The sequence below is a fragment of the Ischnura elegans genome, chromosome 2, assembly GCF_921293095.1.
Source record: "Ischnura elegans chromosome 2, ioIscEleg1.1, whole genome shotgun sequence".
Classification (NCBI taxonomy): domain Eukaryota; kingdom Metazoa; phylum Arthropoda; class Insecta; order Odonata; family Coenagrionidae; genus Ischnura; species Ischnura elegans.
Window position 1 is genome coordinate 102,848,148 of NC_060247.1, and position 20,454 is coordinate 102,868,601.

At 36.4% G+C, this 20,454-nt stretch overlaps 1 protein-coding gene across 10 annotated transcripts in view; it reads right to left on the minus strand.

Annotated features, from left to right (window-relative positions):
- Positions 1–4,122: 4,122 nt before the first annotated feature.
- The window catches only part of LOC124154267 (potassium voltage-gated channel protein eag-like), a 599,395-nt gene continuing 583,063 nt past the window's right edge, over positions 4,123–20,454 (minus strand). For 9 of the 10 annotated variants that reach the window (XM_046527883.1, XM_046527890.1, XM_046527891.1 and 6 more), the window contains 3 exons: positions 15,758–15,967; positions 8,196–8,612; positions 4,123–7,240 (listed from right to left, as the gene is read on the minus strand). In XM_046527883.1, the coding sequence (XP_046383839.1) occupies positions 6,347–7,240; positions 8,196–8,612; positions 15,758–15,967 (1,521 nt within the window). In that variant the 3' untranslated portion in view covers positions 4,123–6,346. The remainder of the gene's footprint in view (positions 7,241–8,195; positions 8,613–15,757; positions 15,968–20,454) is intronic. The other variant, XM_046527889.1, reaches the window with a different exon arrangement.

Here is a 20,454-nt window from a genome sequence, read left to right on the forward strand (position 1 = left end):
TGTGAAGCGGTGAACTGCTAAAACGCATGCTAGAATGCATGGATTTGAGATGGCATAACAGCCCCTGTTCTAATTTCGTTCATGCATTCGCACAGTTGCATACCATAATGAGAAATTAATGCGTTTACAGACTGCGCAATTACATGCCCCGTGCAAATGGCCTTTAATGAGCTGAGGGACTCCTGACAGTCCTGTCACATTCAAGGAGTTGTGACTCCCCCTCCATGTGCCACTTGTTACCATAGGATTCGGGGCTCCTCCCCGGAACATTTCATGCCCAGAAATGGATTTTGAATCTATTCTGGCTCTTAAAAACGAGATAAAAGTTAATAAAAATACAATTTCATCAGAAAAAAGTACTGTGGAAAGTGAGAACTCCAAGGCTTATAAAATTTTATAATGCAAATCTATAACAAATCTCTAAAATAAGCTTTTCGAATAACTTTCAAAAACACATTAGGTTTATTTCCCTCTATTCTCCTGACACATTCATTCAATTTTTTTTAATATGATATTTTTATACTGAGTGTTTTGTAAATAAAGAAAATTAATGAAATCTTAGAATTTTACAGAAGCATAAAAAATTTAGTTCAAGTATAATCAGATTCTTTTTTATTACACCTTTAGTACATGCTTCGTGATAGATCTGAGTGTTGTGGGGACTTAAGCTTGGAGCCATTGGCGATCGCCGATCAGTTGACTTGGCTAGACCACCACCGCATGTGACTTTCCTTCTAGTGCCACTACTATTTGGTGGCGTTGGGAGTTCAATTACTATTGAACGTAGTTTTCCACTGCTCATCAATTTATTGTTGAAAGCCCAAATAAAATTTCCAGTGGATCCTGTAAGTGCAATAGAGTGCTAGCTTCCCACACAGCAGGTCCCCATTTGACTCCCGGAGGTGATAGCGACTTTTCAGAGGCTGCCCAATCTCTGCTTTAGAGCATTGTGGTGAGCATTTCAAGTACAACACTCCTTCCATCAGATGGGATGTTAAACCATGATTCCCTTGACTCCTTTTGTTAAGAGCAGGTTAATGCTGACTCTGGGTTTTTCACCACCCTCCCTACCGTCAGGTGCAGTGGTGCAGTGAGGGGGGGTTTTGGGGGATAAAACACCCCCCAGAGCTCAGAGAAATTTTTAAGTTTAATCCATTTCATTTCATTAGATTAATATTACTTATAAAATAATGTAAGGATTATAAAAATATCCCTCAGAATGCCGTAAAACTCACCAATTTGAACCATTTATCTTAAAAATTTTCTGGGGTGGGCCCTGCACCTCCAGCTTCCCCTGGTGGGTATTCCATACCCCCTAAATCCCCAGTATTAGTTGTGCCTAAAACCCCCCTAGCCTTAATTCCTAGCTGCGCCCCTGGTCAGGTGCAAATGACCTTAGCTGTGGGTTGCTATTCCAATTACTAGGAATAAATTTTCCAGAAATAATCTTAATTTTTGTTTCCTGGCAATAATTTTTAAGTAAGAACAATGAATTGTGATTAAAATAAAGAAAACAAGAGTTGTGTAGGTGTAAAGAGCTGTTTTCTGTACCTTACATTCCCACTTTATTGTCTCCTCTATACATTACCCCTCCCTACCCAAACCCACTTTTACCTCCCTCATCCCCAATACCATGATGACTCAATGGAGTCACATGTTGTGTGAGACGAGACATCTCTCTCAAAAGAGACACAATCGCCATCAATACATATTTGTGCCTTCTGTCATGAGAAGTCACCGCTTTGCGTTATTCACTTCAAATCTAAGACTATTCCAAAATTTTGCCAATATTATTCAAGGAAACCATGTTCGCAAATTCTGTGCTCTCTATTTAAAGCCTGAAGAAAACAATCTCACATGAGATTTAGCTCTTAATTTCTTAGACATATCTTCTAATGAATTTTGATAAATAATTTTGAAAATGCAAAGGCCTACTTGTCAACTTGGCAGCTGTGGAATGATTTAGAGGTAGAATTAAAAGAAAGATCAAGTTGTTACAAGCAGAAAAAATATGAAAGGGTTGGATTTTCTCCAATAATATGGGCCTCCCCTTGTTATTGTTCACAATAACATAACTGCTTTGAGAATCAAAATCTTATTGAGCTCAAATATGTTAAATATTTTTATTATTTTGACTTTATTATTATTACAAATTTTGTACTTTGCCATGTGTTGTTAGTGGATGAAAACATCCAAGGACTATAAATTAATATTCTATTTTATTCCAACTCCCAGATATTTGTATTCAAGATGTGTTGAATTCACTTGAAGGTCTCTGTGCTGGTGGATTGCAAACTGAATATTTGGTGAGGGGTTAGGGTGTAGAAGTAATGCCAGCTTTAATACCATATTTCCAGGGGTATATTGGATGCACCAAATATCCTTTAAGTGGAAGGGGAAAATATGCAATTTAAACCCTAGATCCGATGCTAGGTCACAGAAGAAATTAAGGTGGCTTCTTGCATGTAATTAAAAATGAGTGACTTTCTTGCTGTAGCAGAAGAATAAGTAGCATTTATTTAATGCATGCTACCACTGAGAGGCAACACCACCCAGATGAAGACGACTGGAAGACCCTCAAGGCACCGTAAAATAATGGGAACCAGGATTTGGCACTCTTATCCTAGGAGTAGGTAGTGTTACGAAATTGGTTGAAGGAGGATCTATGGTGCCTTAACATAATGGAACCAAGAATTTGGCACCCTTAGCCAAGGAGGAGTGTCCACGGACAAGGACCCTTACCTCTCCTGTGGGATGACGACCAAAATCCACAGCCACCTTGAAGTCATTCTAATCTTTAAGCCTACACTGGCTGTATTTCTACTCTTATTAAACTTGTTATATTAATATTTAGAGGTCTGTTCATTTGCTTTACACGAGCATGCATAAACCATCGACTCTTAACCCAGTGAGAAATGGGTGGTGGAATCCACGTTGAGTGGTGGATATTTGGTGGTGGTGGATATTGAGTGGTTGGACCCACGTGGAATCCACGTTGATTTCAAGTGGATTTGTGGTGATTAGCATAAAATGTTAAACAGAATTTCTAATTTGTGGAACTTAACTCTCTGGTGACATTGCGTCATTTATCATCCTGAAACCACGCTAGTTATGTGAAAATGTATCGCACATTCTATTTTTATATAATTCGTGGAAAGGCAGCCATGAGAGCACATGAAAAATCGTAGACACATATATAGAAGGTTTAGATATAGAGTGGTTGAGGTTTTAATGGTTTTAGGACAGCACCTACTGCTGTTTTAATTTTTCCACCAAATTTCCACGTGGATTCCACGTTGATTCCACGACCAAAAACACGTGGTATCCACGTTACATTTCCACGTGGATTCCACCACCCATTTCTCACTGGGAACTGGCTAAAAGTGAATTGCTGAAAGAAAAACAATCTGAATGCCAATTTCGGCATGAAAGAACTTCCAAAACCAGCTCTTGAAATCTTAGGAATTTATTTCTATCCCCCATAGAGTTGGCTGCATTCGACAACTGGAAAACATGTTGTAATACTCTACTACTCTACTCAAACTGGCATTATAGGTGAAGGGGGTTTGGGATAGTTCAGTAATTAACCTCACTTCAATAATGTAGACGGAAAGGGGTGACAGAGCTCTTAATTTCGAGCACCACCACAAAGGACAGCGACCTGGCTGAGGTCGTTGCCCTGGGACCCTGAGATCCCTGCCGATGCCACCAGGATATGCAGAGGCTAGTGCCAGGAAGGTGCCGAGAGAAAGAGATGCTCACAGAAAGGCTACGGAGAAGGACTTCCACGTGCGAGAGACGATAGTACACATCTGCATTGTTTGTGGTACACATCTGCATTAATGAGGTCGAAATTATTTCTGTCTACATTAATGAAGTGAGGTTAGTTACGGAACTTTACCAAACCCCCTTCGTTGGATTATCCCTTTCATGGAAAGTATTCAAGATAGCATTCAGGTAAGCTGTGGGCAAAAAAGTCATGATGCTGTCTGAGCTCATATGGATGCTTCAAATGATAACCACCAAAATCAGAGAGAAAGTTTTAGAACCGATATTATACGGTGATTTCAATGCAGTCAATACAAAAATTGCATTCATGATAAGGGCAAAAATAATGCAACATTATAAGAAGAAATAGTATATTTGTATCTCTTAGTAAATAAGACTGGTTTTATACAGTGCGATTATGTACAATGTAATAAAGCACCTTCCACATCGTTTGTTTCATCAGTAATAATCCTTCTCTCGCATTTGTCTATTATCCTATTAAAAAGTCAACAATATCACACAACTGAAATGAAAACAGAAAACCACCTCGATCCAGCTAGAGAAGAACAAATCCACTTTCCAGTTCATAGAAAACGATTAGCTTTAAAATAAAAGGTAGTTTCTCTGAGCAACAATGTAGCAAGGCACAAAAGTCAACAAAAGCTGACAATGTTCAAGACAGTTGGATTATTACATAATATGTATAAGTGAGAGCCTACACGTAATATCAAAGATTTTTTTCCAAGATTTTCCAAGGTTGTGAGAGGACCATTTAATAAACGGCTATCATGTCGTCGCATTTGTGTGACGTCTTGAGAAATTTGCCTTACTGTTCGAATTACCACTTGTCGTTTGTAAGAAAGATTCCAAGTTCCGAATTCAAGAGATGTACTATTTTTTCCTCTAGCTGGCTCGAAATTCCCATCATCACATTTGGTCACCTACATAATATCTTATGCTGTGGTTTGCATGCAATGCTCCAGTTTTTTTTGTTTACTATGCGGAAAGGGGTAATTATAACCTCCACGAAAGAATTCTGTAACAACGACGAAAAAGATTAGGTAAGAGAAATAATTGAAGTGAAATTATTATTACCTTAACCATTTCGATCCCTCTTCACCAGAGACATACCGTTTCGATATATCTTTCATACTTAATCCTACATTACTTCAAAGTAATTACTCTTTTTTCCGGCTATAGTACTACTAATAGTGAAATTCAATTTTATTATTGAATCGTACTTTATGAAAAAAGGATTAAGATTGTTTAAAACTATCAGATTTTTAATTGTAAAACGCATTCTTGTGCATTTTCCTATAAAACCATTTTACTATTTGGTGATCAAATTTGGCGTTTTTGTCACTAGTGCCCATTCTTTTGTTTCAATATTTTTTTCATTTACAAACGTCATCGTGGCCGTTTTTCTCTTGCACCAATAGTGTGCCCCCCCTTTTCTACACTGGTACAAACCATTTGGAATGTTTTAAGATAACTAAAATCTAGGCGTACGCTGTTTCTCTTGGTCGGACAGTGGATATAAGGTAAAATTCGAACACCGATACGAAATCATAACTTATACACTGAGATCAAAGAATTATGATAAACGTATTTCATAAAGGAAGCGTTAATATAATTTAAAATTATATTGACGCTCAAGAAAATCGGCATTCATGAAAGTTTCACCAAACCCGTCGAAAACATTCCATCTACTCCTTTCTCATTCACATTGGTCGCAACAAGAGTGTACAATTTTTGATTGCTTTTCCGTATATAAGCAATATGAAGATAGTGTAATTTTATCCACTGCTTGGAAGATCCCTTAACGGCTATGACTAGCAAAAAAGTATTCGATTTCATCTCCATATTGGGGAAGAAACTTGATATGTTCTTGTCTGGAAAGCGCTTATTCATAATAATGACAACTGTGGTAATTATGAATAATATTTTAAATTGCGTCAGCAACAAAATATCAACAGTGCTCATGGATATTATGTACACAATTTCTCTTTCTATTTACATTCAAGTTTCTTTAGACATGCTAACTTCTTATTTTTTTATTTACAAACGCACGTCTTAAAGTATCATGTCTTTGGCATGGGCATATTTTGCATTCCGACGGCATTAAAGCATTTATTTTTTTCAGGTAGTAGTTTTGCACATCATGAGATGCCCGAACAAATAAGAGGCCTTTTGCAATCCGTGTTCGTATTGACAAAATTATGATGATGCAGTGTGACAAAACACGCCTACGTGAAGAGTATTGCTGTATTGAGTTTTTGTTTTTCGAATAATGGTGAATGTGAATAAGTTTGAAAGACGATAATTTTTTTTTGTTTGAGTGAAAGACACCGCTTCTGTATCCGTGTTAAAACACACAGTCCGTAGCGCAAGAGATTGAATGGATCGTCCTTTCGATATGATGCCATTTCCCGAGGCCTGACCCAACAGATCGGGACTCGAGGGGATTCGCGAATAGCGACGATTTCATTATTATAATTATTATTATTATTTTTATTATTAATATAAATATTGTTATTGGGTGGGCCTCCACCTGGGCCGTTTCCGCACAGAGTCTCTGCTAGAGGTATTCCCTAACTCTCCGGCCGGGTTGCTTCTCCTCCACGCCCTCAATGCGTGACACTGCCATCGTGACCATACCGACCACGCTCGCGCCGCTGTCTGTGGCTGTCGATGGTGCCGACGTCGTGGTGGATGGCGTGGTGGACTGAGCTGTCTCTGTCGCGGAGGTAGTGGCGGAAGTCGTGGTCGTGGACGGAGTTGGGGGCTGGCACTTGGGTCTAGACTTGCTCCTCTTCTTCCTTGCTACGGCCTCAGCACCGTCCTTGGTCCCTCCTCTTGTCCCCTTCCGTCCAGATCTCTCCCTGGACGACCCCTCAGCCTTCTCTGGCACTGGAGGGGCCTCGTCCAGCTCCCCTCCTGTGCTGCACACGTCAGCAGAGTCCTCCTGGGCCGGTACGACCCCCACGGTTAGCTTAGGTGGTTGCACTGGCGGCTGGGGCTGCGGTATCCCGACCGATCCAGCACCCATCCTGACCAGAACCTCCCCCAACATCTCCTCCATGCGGTTGATTTTCTGGTTCAGCCTTTGAAGCTCCAGCTTAACGTCCACTTTAAAGTCCATCAAAGTGGCCAGGATTTGCTTGTACTCCGCAGATGGGAGGGGTGGTGGTTGGTACACGTCCGCTGGGGGCTGGGTAACCTTGACAACCGTCTCCCTGCCACCACCATCAACTTCATTGAGCCTCTGCTCACTCTTCAGGATTCCGCTGTCCGTTGACTCGACCTTCCGAAGGTTTGACCTCCTCCCGGACTTATCTTCACCCCCTACTGGTACATTTGTCGAAGGCTCCACAGCTGGGGTGGTGGTCCCTGCTGGTACTGGGGCCAGCTCAACCATCTCTTCTATTGTGTCTGTGGTCCTGGTGGCGATCTTCTGTCCCTTTGGGAAAACCTTTATTGCATCCAAAATAAAATTGATGAGTATTAATAACTGAAAAGTACTCAAATGTAAAACATATTCTTGGGAAATTGTTAAATTTTAGAGGCCTTATATGTTTCAATTGTAAGATACAATGAATGATGGGTATATTTGATTGTTAACCTTAAATTTACTCCCAGAGATATTTGGAGCAAATGCTAACCATTTTCTTCTGGAAAATAGATATCAATGGAGTTTCTGATTATTTAATACTCTGATGTGAAGTTTATTCTCATGACATTAACCAGATGACATTCACAGTCAGGATAAAACAAATTAAGTTACATATTTAGAGCTAGAGTGCTGAGCTGGCATATCACAAGCCAACGAACACCAAAACTAGGACTTTGTTTTGCACTACAGTTACCAATTCCGTGAACACAGTTACTAGTTCTAAATGGGCTTTAACCCAGGCCTTAAGTTAAGAGGCCAGCAATTAAACCTTTTCAAAAGTCTAGATATAAAACAAGCCTTCATCATTTTGAGGAGCATTCAATCAAACATTCAATAATTTGCAGATAGAAGTAATTATGTAGCTACAGAGATCGTTGTGTTAGACATCAACACACTAGCTTGCTAGATGAAGTCAACAACTCATGTGTATGAGATAGATGTGCCTCTATCTATGTATTCATCAGGCACTCAAATAATAATGATAGAATACATTGAACTGATTTCCTTAGCCCTTTCCTAATATAATCACTATGTGCATAAATACATATGTGAGTTAACTTCAATACTTCCTCAGGCAAACCATACCAATCCCTAATCCTCTGATGCAAGAAGGAAAATTTTTATGTATTTGAAAGCTGCAATTAATATTAATTCACAATTAATATCCTTCCTCATCAGATAACTAGGTCATTTTAACCTGTTTGATTGATCCCTCCACACATGATCTCTCTGAAAGTTGGAAGTTCAAACCCACCTTATTGCCAGATCCTGATGGCTGTGGTGAAGACCCACTGCTTCCAACTGGAGCTGTCCTCTCCTTCGGTGTTCCCTTTCCATCTGACTTGACCGCTGCCGCACCCGTGTCGCTGGTTGTGGAGTCCGCACTGGCACTACTCCCCAGCAGTCTCCCCCACTTACTACCGCCGACAGCACGCCCTGGCACTGCCGGCCTTGGCCTGATGGAAGTGGCTGACGCAGATGATGACGCTCCATCTTCCCGCTCGGCCACGCTGGTGAGTTTGGCAGCAGAAGCAGAGGGAGGTGCTCGCGTACCCACCCCTCCCCCCACGCTCACCACGCTCGAGACGCTCTCAGTGTCGCTGCTGCGCTCCCCCTTCTCAACGTCCCGGTTTGTTTGAGCTGTGTTGCCTCCTCCGGTGGGCAACGGGCTCTGCGATTTGGTGGAGGGAAGAGAAAGTATAATGTCATTTAAGGAGGCCATCAAAGATAATGAAGGGTGATTGACTCAATGAGGAGTTGAATAATGTACCAGAGATTTGGCTTGATTATAGATGAAGGAAATTAAATTTGTTCAGATAGAGTGAGTGCCAAATTTATCATCATTGCCTTAGCATTAGCCAGCTTATAGCAGGCTCCTTACAATAAAAATGAATGTGAGAGTCACTTTTAAGCCATATGGGAAACTTTTCTGTCAGTAAGAGATACATGAGTTTCATTCATGTAGGAAGGTTAATTTTATTAATTAGAAGTGCTACAAAAAATCATGAATATTTGGTTAGTACATATTGTAAAGAAATTTTTAAATTAATTAATTAATTTGATTCAATCAATCATTTAAACGACACATACAAGAACATACATGGGCCAAATGAATGGGGCTGTCAAGGTATCATTATGGCCGAAATGAGGCTAAAAAGCATACATATTTATTTCTGTCAGAAGAGGCATTATAACCCCTTGGTAATGACTAACTGAGAGTTTAATTTTTCTAGATGTTTAATAGTACTGTATTGAGGAGAAAAATCTTTTGGCCTAGGAATGGAAACTAGGACATTTGGATGAATTACAGATGAACGCAAATATAAAAATGTTATCAAGAATCACTGTCAGGGTTTGCAGAACAATTTCACGTATGCAGTTTTAATGAACTATGAACACAAAGGAGAATGTGTAATGGTTCCTGGAGATTGACTATTGGTCCAAAAACAAAAACATCTTTGGTTTTGTTACCAGTTCTGGTATATTATTTCCGATTATGTGAATTTCATCATCATTCATGTGTTAGATTCAACAATAACACATTTCCAATACTGTGTAAAGTTTAAATATGCCACAAAATCAGTGATAAACTTTAAATGAGGTTAATGGGACTATGGTGTTGAGATGATTAATGGTACCAGTGACACAGCGAGGGGGAGGGGGTTTTATGGGGGATAAAACCCCACTCAGAGCTCGAGAAAGTTTTAAGTTTAATCTATTTTGCTTGATTGGATTAATATTACTTATAGAATAATGTAAGGATTAATAAAATATCCCCCAGAAAGCCGTAAAACTCACTATTTTGAACTATTTATCTTAAATTTTTCTGGGGGAGGGCCTTCTGCTTACCCTGGCAGGTAATAAATGCCCCCCACTATTAGTTGTGCCTAAACCCCCCCCCCCCCCCTAGCCTTAATTCCTAGCTGCGCCCCTGAATGGTCCATAAATGATTTGGTTTGTATCTCAGTTTTCTTTTGTTACTGTGGTCCACTTTGGGACATTCTTGATAAATATATAACAATTTTTTGCCACAGCTATTAATATTTGCTCCTCATCTGAGTATGATTCTTTGTCAGGAATGTTATTCGCTCTGTATAGTAGTGTGTTGACATAAGACACTCTGGGATGAATGGTGGTGCAAATCCACATTCAGGAATCTGTCTTTGTGAATTTACATATTTAACCAAATACTGAGTATTTTGAACTCATCTTTGACTAGAAAAAACCTCCAATATGGAGGGAGAAATGTTGACTGAAAAATAAATTTATAAATGCAACATCAATCCTGAAAGCAGAATGGAGCAGTACCGTAATTTGCATCATTACTTTGAAAACCAATTTTCAGACATTTTTCTGATAAAATGTTTAATATGACAGAGCTATATTTTGGTATTTTATTGTTTACAATTGTCTCTTAATGAAATGAAATACATAATTTCTTTTGTTGCAAGTCTGGGAGAGAGTCAAGGTTGCAGTAGAGATATGTATGGGTATGGTTTAAAAGAAGAGCTATGAAGCCTAAGATTTACTCTGGATATACCCTGAATATGGTCCACAGCAAAGGCATGAAGCAGAAAGGCTTCAATAAAAAATTAGTGTGTACTCTGATTAAGATTGATTAAAATTAAGACCAGAATTGTGAAAATAATGAATTCCGATTTCTTAATTGGATTGCAATTTTTTTTAGTTTACCGGGACTAGCCATGGTGATATATTCACGGAGTCACCCGCAATGCACAAATTGAGGGAAAATTACACAGAGAAAAAAATCATTCACCTTAACCAGGATTCGAATGCGGATCTCCTAATTTCAGGTCCAGTGCTTTAGCCAGTCAAGCTACCAAGGCGTGTTTCTCCTTATTACCATAGATTACCATATTTTCATGCATGATCTAAGATTTTTAGAATTCATGGACATTTGATGGACATTTAAAGATCTTACCAGTGATATAATTTGCAAATTTTTAAATTATTGTTTTTATATTTTTTTCCTTTTAACTACGAAAGTTAAGAATATATTTGTTATTTTATTACATTTGCTACTATAGTTTATGTATTTCTGACATTGCATTTTTCTTGGTCTTCCATGTCAGTTGGCTTGTGGAGAGTGGACTGAGAATAGAGAAACTAATAAATGTCAGTTGGCTTGTAGACAACAGTTTCTCTATCCTCAGTTGACTGTCCACAAGTCGACTGATGCAGAAGAAAATCCAAGAAAATGCAAAGAAGAAACCATCACCTCAGAAACCTCTGTTCTAACATTATGTATAACTGTTTAAAAAAAAGTTGTACGTATTTGCTATTCTTTGCAGCATCCGTAGCCTGGCTCATCCCCTATTTCACCATCACCCATGCCCTAAAAATTCCTCATGAGAGGCCTTAGCATCCAACAATGTATGTATCTTATATACATACTTAACTTCAATATCATGGCATACAAATGAAATCAAATGCATTTATGCAAATACATATACATCTGTCTTAAAGAAGCAGAATATAAAATAAATTGAGAAATAGAACATAGAAATGAGAATAGTATTAGAAAGAGGAGATGAAAATTAAGTAAATTTAGCGTTAATCTCTCTCGGTTTTTTCAAGAAATACGATTGTGCCAATAATCTGGAGAAATTTTGCTTTTATTGCACATTAGCTTGACTATTTTAATATGGATCAATCTTTCAAAGTATTCATTTCTATGCTAGAGTTTTCTTTGACAGAGCTAAAGCAAGAGGAAAGAAAGGGTTTATCTGCTAGCCAAATGCTTGGATACAAGGTAATTTATTTTATACAGAATTACAAATGATTTTCTTCAAAAATTGGAAAATGAAAAATTGATCACTTGTTAAAGGATTGAAGGCATGTACACCATGTTGTCTTCCAGGGAGAATGAATTCTAAAACATTTTATATATATACAAAACTGATTTTGTCATATTGGTGCCAGTAGTTGAGCATACATGAACTTATTCAGTACGATTATTTTCCGAAGGCAAACAAAATATTAAAACTAACTTTAACGCATTCCGTGCGGAGCACGTCAATTGATGTGGTCACGTCCAAGCCGAGATACGGAGCACGTCATTTGACGTGCTCTGCCGGTCGGGCTGAGGGCCCTTTCTCTGCCTCCACACGTGACGTGATATCAACTTCCGAGTCTTCCGATCGTTTGCAGGGCCTTCAGCAAGCTTTCCTCTTTCGACCCATGTGGGCCGTTTGTAAATAGCAGTATTTGAACGGAAGTTATGGCGCGGAAACCTCCCTATCTTTTTCTTTCCTATTTTAAAGGTCGTATCTGACGACTTTAATGAAAATCGGGCCTGCATTGAATGTGTTAAAGGAGAATAAGGGAATACCACAATGCATGACAACTGATAAGCAAGAAAAAATTGAAATAAGGGGTCACTTAATTTTGTATTGCAAGATGATTTTTTTCTCATTGCTTTTAGAAAACCATGGATATTTGAACCACTTCATTGTACTGAAGGTAATGATAGAATTCTGTTAGTTTTAATGCTAGAAATTCAATTGAAAATTGCTAGGAATCAGCAGAAAACAATTATATATAGTTCCTTTCCATCTTTAAATAATTCAATAATGTTTATATTGTCTGCTCAAAATAAAATAGAATTTGTTAACCCCAAAATAAAACTGCTTGAAGTTTGGAAAATGAATGAGGGGTCAACTTCAGTTCTCAAAGAAGAGGGTCTAATCCCTTGATGTGAGAACAAAGGTTTCCACGGTGATTTTATCCCAAAATCTCCATTTTTAAGCTACTTCCATATTGGTTGTTGTACAGTAAAAGACGATTGTTCCACTATTTCTTTGATCTGAAGATGCTGGCTGTAGTGCAAAACTGTAGCAAAACTATTGTCTTTTACTGTACAGCAACAACAGTGGTAGTAACTGAAAAATGGAGAATCTGGGGGTATAATCCCAGGATAAGCTGGGTGTAGCAGTATAACCAAGTTCATTGCTTAGTCAACGATCACTCCCTTCATTAGCTAAAGTTGCCATTCTGTCTTATGATTGGGAAACCTCTTCAAGTATAGCCAATATTAATATTTTTGGGTAGAAATAACTGCTTTAACTGTAGCTAAAATTTGGCATGAAAGCATTTTAATAATACAGTTGAGGACCTCAAATCTGGAAAGCTTGGGACCAAAGGGTTTCTGGATTTTTGGTCTTCATGGTATATTTTGTTAATTAATTTATTTATAAATGCGTTCAGGCTCTTTTGTTCGATATTTGAGATCCCTATGTGCCCCTGCCTAGATTGCTAGCATATCTTCTCGTGTGCTAACTTCCTACTCGTCCCAGAACTAGGCTCGGAGAGTGGTGCCGCAAGGTGGCAAGTCGAAACACCACGCAGACGAATTTTAAAATGTTCTGGATTTCTGGTTTTCCAGGTTTCTGGATTTCAGATTTGAGGTCTTCAACTGCATTTATTTTAATGATTAAAAAAATAATGATATCTGCCGCCAATAACAAATAATAATGATATCATATGATAGATAATATGATGATTGATTAACAAAGCATGAGTGATAATTTGGGTAATGGAGGTCATTTTTGAGCCTAAAAAATTATGATGAAAAGGCCATAAAAAAACTGAGATTAAAATTTTTCCATGACTAAATGCTTCAGGGAAATGTCAAATTTAAATGATTGATCAATCATTTTCATACATTATAATAATCCATAAACAGTGGTAATTGGTAAAAAATTGTGCACAACTATAAAATTTTCTCTATTTGCATTGAATGCAAGACAATATAAAAGTGTGAATTTGAGCCAAAATACTTTAAATTGACAATAGCATCTAGTATCACATCCGACTGCCAAAGAAAGCACCATGTAAATGAATGAATTATTGTAATAAAATGGTATACACTTAAAATGAATTTTTACATTTTTTAATGCAATATAGTCTGTCTTGTTGAAATATAGGAAACATGCTACTGGAATGAAAAAGGGAGAATTACTATAATTAGAAGAAACATAAAGTGCAATAAAAAACAATGTAAGAATTACTCACAAAGAGAAATTAGACAAGTTTTTTCACATTAGACAGAGTGACATAACGAACATTGAATATATATCCACATTCAGGCAATAAATCATCTTAATTACAAATACATTTCATGCAATAAACATTTTTCAATAGTACCATAAAATGGGATATCACCATGCATACAATTGAAATTTTATGGTTCATTTTGGCTTAATGCCATAGTTGAAATAACAACGATATATTTCTTCAACATATAGTTTACCAAAACAAATCCAACCATAGTCAGTCCATCTACATTTAAGTGGGATTGCAAATACTTGAATTATTCCATTAAGATTTGATAGGTCTTTTGCTGCAGAAGCCTAATGCCATAGAATCACTATTCATTTATTGGAGATTTGGGTAAATCTAAGTCCTTAAGTTGCAGGGCTATATTTAATCTGCTTAAATTATGTAAACATTTACTTACGCTTAAATAGGTAGGTTTTGCAATAGTTCATCCCTAACAATAAAAAAACTGGCAATGGTAACACAAGAAGAAAATACATCATTGAAACTCCAAAGAGAGTTTTATAGTGTATGATAAAAATCGATGCATAAAGAGAAATGATTAACTGTAGTATTAAATGGCTAAAAATGTCTGATCCAAGCATAACAGAACAGTGCCTTAACTATGACTGACTTTTACAACGCTAAAAGAATTAAAATTTTGAGGATTTCATCGGAGAGTGAAAAATTTTGAAGTAGAGGAACAAATAACACAGGGAAAGGACAAGCTCTGACGCAAAAATCTATAGACTGCCTTTTTTCTTTGAAGAATATGTACGCTATAACGAACATATGGGCACAAATTTGCATACATATGTAGTTACACCATTTTGAAAATAATGCATTCTAAAATATGGAGATAAAAAAACCACATCTTAACTCTTGAAATGAGAACAGAACTCATGGACTACCAAGAAATTCCTTTTGCTTCCATCCGAACAACATCACTGTCAATGATAAATTCTCACGTAATTCTCTTACCACCTCGCAGGAAGAAGTCACCTATGAAGTACCTTTTCTAAATAATGATGAGCATTTACTGCTTTATGGAAATGTTCATTTTCAAATATAGTATTGTATGACTCTGTTTCTATATATTGCTATACTCCATAAATCCATGTTATGAAATATGGCCAGAATGGCTATGGTCTCTTTATTATATGAATCCTATCATTTAGTTTGAGTTTGATACATGTATGAGAAACAAAACATGATTTTACCAAATGAAAATTTGTATAACAGAAGAGCCGAATTGCATTTCCAAAATATTCGCACAAAACATAAAGTCAATTACTAGCTATTAAAAATTATGTACGTGTTTTGCAAAGCATTTCAAATCAAATAAAACAACGCCATGCGAACTTACAGATAAAGGTATCAGGCACCTAAGAATTCAGGACAGAGGCAGCCTTGTAAAAAAAAAGTTATCATTCATACCAACTACGTGATTTCTTTGATAGGTAAATAGATATACTACTATGTTTACGCATTTATGTATATCTTTTGCTATTATTATTTAACAGACTTTTATTTCTTCCCCGACGAAATCCCACGAAGGAAGGCAACAATGTGCCATACTCAAAAGGTTCTGGTAGAGGCTTCGTTCCGTTAGACTTGGCATCCGCAAGTTTGTTTTTCTCTCCGACCAGTGCACTCGTATATATATATAGATATGCATTATAGTGGTGTGTATTGGGCAGGACAGGTGGACTTTTTAAATTATCTCTTTATTGTCTTATTTTTTTTTTTGTTAAATACCGGGCTGGATGGGACTGCAATGGCGGTGCTTGTGCCATCGCTTCCCGCTGCGTGCTGTTGGTGTGCCGCAGCCGCGCCGCCTCCACGGCGGAACTTGGAGAAAATCTTCCTGACGAGGTGGTCTTGGCTCTGGTCTAGCTGTGGCTCATTCTTACGCCTCTCGGCTAACTCCCGCTCTCGTCTCACATCGGCCACCTTGCGGAATATGAGCTGCTCGGAGGGGGAAATGTCACAATGCACCAATTAACACAAAGGGACGGGAACGGGCAGAGTTGTGGTGGTGGTGGTAGTGGACTACTTTGTGCTTTTTTTTTTAATATTTCTGTATTTCATTTTTGCAGGCTATTATTTTTCCTTATAGGCTTACGTGAGAATAATGTATGAGGTAAATAAAACAAAACTCCAGCGTAGGAATAAATTTTTTTCTATTTTTTTTTTTGGTCCTCCTTCAGCCTTGTTTGCACCACTGCGTGCCATCGCTTAGCGTGGAATCAAATAATGATAAAATTGAAGCAAATTCAAAGATTGTAGTGAAAAAAAAATATGACTGGAGACAGATGAACCACTTCTAAGCATGTTCATGTGACAATCACCAAGAAATTGATGACTGTTATGTATTTATGCATCAATTATCACAAAATATAAGATTTAATATTAAAAGACATTAAAAAGTGAGATAATTACAGTGCTGAAATGAATTGGGTTAATATTTTACTTTATCATGAACGTTATGCTTCATTGCCTTTAGGGATTAAGGTGGTTCATGTCTTTGATAATATTAAGTAAAAATAGTTTTCTCTTCCTATTGTTTATCTGTGCATTAGTAATCTAAAGACTTAAACTGTACAGTATGGAAATCAGGTGATACTATTTGGATTGAAATGTAAGATTAGAAGCAAGCAGAGACTATATTGTTAGTAGTGTAAGCATTACATAGGTGTCTTAAGTCAGCTACCAAGAGTAAATACAAGACTGGAGTAGAATTGAAGAAATGGATTATGCCAATCTGAGTAGAACAGGCAAAAAGCTTCATATTGAGAAATATTTAGAAGAGCTTAACAAGATTAGATAAAGAGATCTATGAGAAGAATATTATCCAGAAGACAAGACTCATGCTTGAAATAGGCCACAAAACAAAAAAAATGTTGTTGGTTTTGATCCAGAGCTATAAGAAGAAGGAGGTAAATACTAAAAACATACTGAGAGACTACTTAAATGCAACTATCCCATTTTATTGCTATAGTTTTCTATTGACGTTACTCCCTCACAAAAAAGATAGAATAATGAATCATAAAATAATCAAATTTCTTAATTTTGTATTACAAATTTATATAAAAAGCTGAGTTTCTTAGATATAACAAAAGATGGAAACATAAAAAAATCAACATGGAATAGGCAAAGTCTTTTGTACCTTCCAGGAGAAGAAAGCAAATATATAAGATTAGATAACTTGTCCATAACACTATGTTTGACTCATCACGAGGAAATTTAGTTACTATAAATGCTATACATCAATGGTAACCTGAAGAATGTTTGTAGTATTTTTTTGACTTAAGCAAACAGAAGAGAGTGTTTCTACGCTTATGATACTCATTTTTAGGAGAAGTCATGCAAAAGAAAGCATTTTTTGAGAATGCATTTATTTCAGATGTCACACGTGCAGGCAGTGAAACGATTTGAGTACAATGTAATGTGATATTATTGTTTACCTGTCAGAATTCAACTCAGCATGACATGGAAACTAAATTGAGCAGGTATATTTAAAGATAACGATGATAGAAAAATCTATTTCTGTGAATTATTTGAGGCTTCAGTAAGGGTAACATCTAGACTGAAATTCATCCAAGTATAATTAATTTATGGCATGTATTTTGATTGAAACAACTATGAGCAGAGTCCTACAGTATTACATACAAAGTTTCACTCTTGCAGGGCAAATATTCATATTTCATATGATAAAAAAATTTATATTTTTCTATTTAAATGATCAGAACAACTAACTACGCTGGGTCAAAAAAGCTAAACAATTCCTCAAAATTGTATTCTAAGTGTGTCAGTGAAATACCAATTGTCTTCTGAAGAGGATTTGAACTAATTTTAAATCATGGATAAATTGAGCTAAAAATTTATTTATAAAGATTATCTCTCACATTCTTGATCCAGCCAGATTTATTCTTTAAATAATAGTTTTTGTGTTAAGGCTAAATGCTATTTAAGATATCAATTATGTTTAATGGATAAAAATGTTTATTATGGTTTTAAATATTGAGGTGTTCACTGTCAATGGAATTTAGGGAAGTGGCACAGATTAATGCAGTAATTAGTGCAGAAGAGGAAAGATTATTTAGGAATTACTAAATTCAATACTACCACAGAATTTTTTTGATGTGGCCAATTCAAGGCAGGTCCTGAGAAGTCTCTGGGGCAATTACTCTTCCTAAAAACAATCTGAGAAAAAAATATCACTCAGCACCCTGATTCACTAATCCTTACACCATTGCCATTCCCAATAGTTGATGAGCTTGCTCGTGAAAACACCCTATTACATTAAGGAATTAGATATCTTACCACCGAAGAATAATTTTTTTATATTTTATATTTTTACAGCAAAAAGTAATTCTATTTTTTTCTGGTAGATCTAGCTTTGCTCTGCTCTAGCCATGAACCAAATGCTCTATAATTGTGTGGATTTTCCCTTAATCTTTGGATAGTAACATACTTTTCAGTTTCTATCAGTGTTCTAGGAGTCATAGGGAGAGAATATTTATGTAAATTTTTGAGAAGACAGAATCCATTGTAGCAGTAGAAGGACCCTCCATCATCAGAATATTTGGTGAAGATAAAGTAAACTGCAATTCCTGTTTTCAATATCATAAAACATATCGCATTACTGGACGAAAGTATCATCAGGAGCTATTGTTATCTTGGCATTGAGGCATGGCATTATATGAAAAAATAAACTTCATGAATGAGAGAGTGGAATTAATATTAATTTTTTTACTCAACAGCTGTCAAAAATTATCTACAGAGTTATTTAGTAGCACTAATCATAGCTCTAGAAATAAAAACATCATATCTGCATCCCAGAAACTCAAATTTTCTCAAATATTGGAGTTTCCTGTAAAATAATGATGAATTTTGACAGAACTGACAAAATCTAGCGGTGTATACCAAATAAAGGTCATGAATCATGTGTTCTGAGGAATAGAGGAGCTTTTGTGACATTTGGGGTCAGATGTGCAGCAGTTCTTTGTGTAACACATAGAATGGCTATAGCTATACAGAAAGGTACTCAAGTACCTAGAGTGCATGACATTCAGAAATTTGAGGATTCAAATGCATTGATGTTGATACAAATAAGAGGTGCTGGCCACTAAATGTTTACTTGGGATATTTTATTCTTGATTAGGTAACATTACATGGTTTGCAATAGATGCACCATGATTACATCACATAGCTGTCTGATAAAGCGTATCAATATTGAGGTAGTAGGTTTCGGATACTAATATGCACTTGAATCTATTTGATAGAGAATGAACCGACAGGTATTGGTTAGATAATATTAGCAATTTATTAGTTTGCTCATCAGCCCATTTTTTATTTTGACTAGCAATGCCTATAAATAATGCAGATTTTAAAGCTGATAAGCTCCATCAAGTTTTGATTCACACTACATGAAACAATTTAAAGCACTAAACATCAGTCTAAATTATGTTTCAAATAATTCAATATGCAAACTAAAATAATTACCTAAATGAGGTCTACAAATTTATAGTTAGGATTTCGATAATATGTGTATGGATGGAGTAGGCTAGAAAAGTAATTTCGTCCTCATTAAGTTCAATATATAAATGATAAAATAAGAGTTAAATCTATTCATTATCGTAAATAAACCTGAAAATGGTAAACTTTAAATTGAGCATTGTTTTAGAAGACTAAATTGGTGATAAATTTAACTGCAGAAAAGTTTTGCTGAAGTTCTTAGAATTGTGTTATGGCAATTACAAATATATACTTAGGTATTTTCAGTAGTAAGAACTTTAGCCTTTGCCAGTATAGTTTCTAGTATTAATTGCCACATAGTTTCATAGCCTGTGTTTGCATTGGGTTCCGAGTATGGTAGTTTGGGTGTAAAACATACAATGTCAAAGGGATACATTACTTTAGGTTCCTATCTAGGAAAATGCAATTTTTAAGGTATTATGGAATAATTCAATCTGCATTATCTCAAGATGATTATGGTATAAATGTAATAAAAATGTTCTAGATTGCGAGAAAGTGTTTTAACTGAGCACATAGGCTTGATCTTGAATATTTTGCTGATACATGTTCTGAGAGAAAATTAAGATTTGGATTCCTATGCAAAAAATCTGCCTATATATAGAATATATATTGGTGGCAAAAATTGATTGTGTGGAATCACATTTAATGCCCAGTCATTGTGGCCTATAATTTTAACAAAATATAGAGAGCTATTTCTTTGCATTTTATCCAAGACATTATTCCGAAGCAGCATCATATACATACATACTAAGTTAAAGGACATTTTAGTCGCATATCACCATAGTGATGGATACTATGACTTAAAAGTGTTACTCAGGATTATAATTGGAATCTTAAGATTATATTTTTGAATGTGAATCCAGAAAAAGAAGTCTACCCTAGGATTGGCCCACTAAATTACTTTCCTAAAGCGA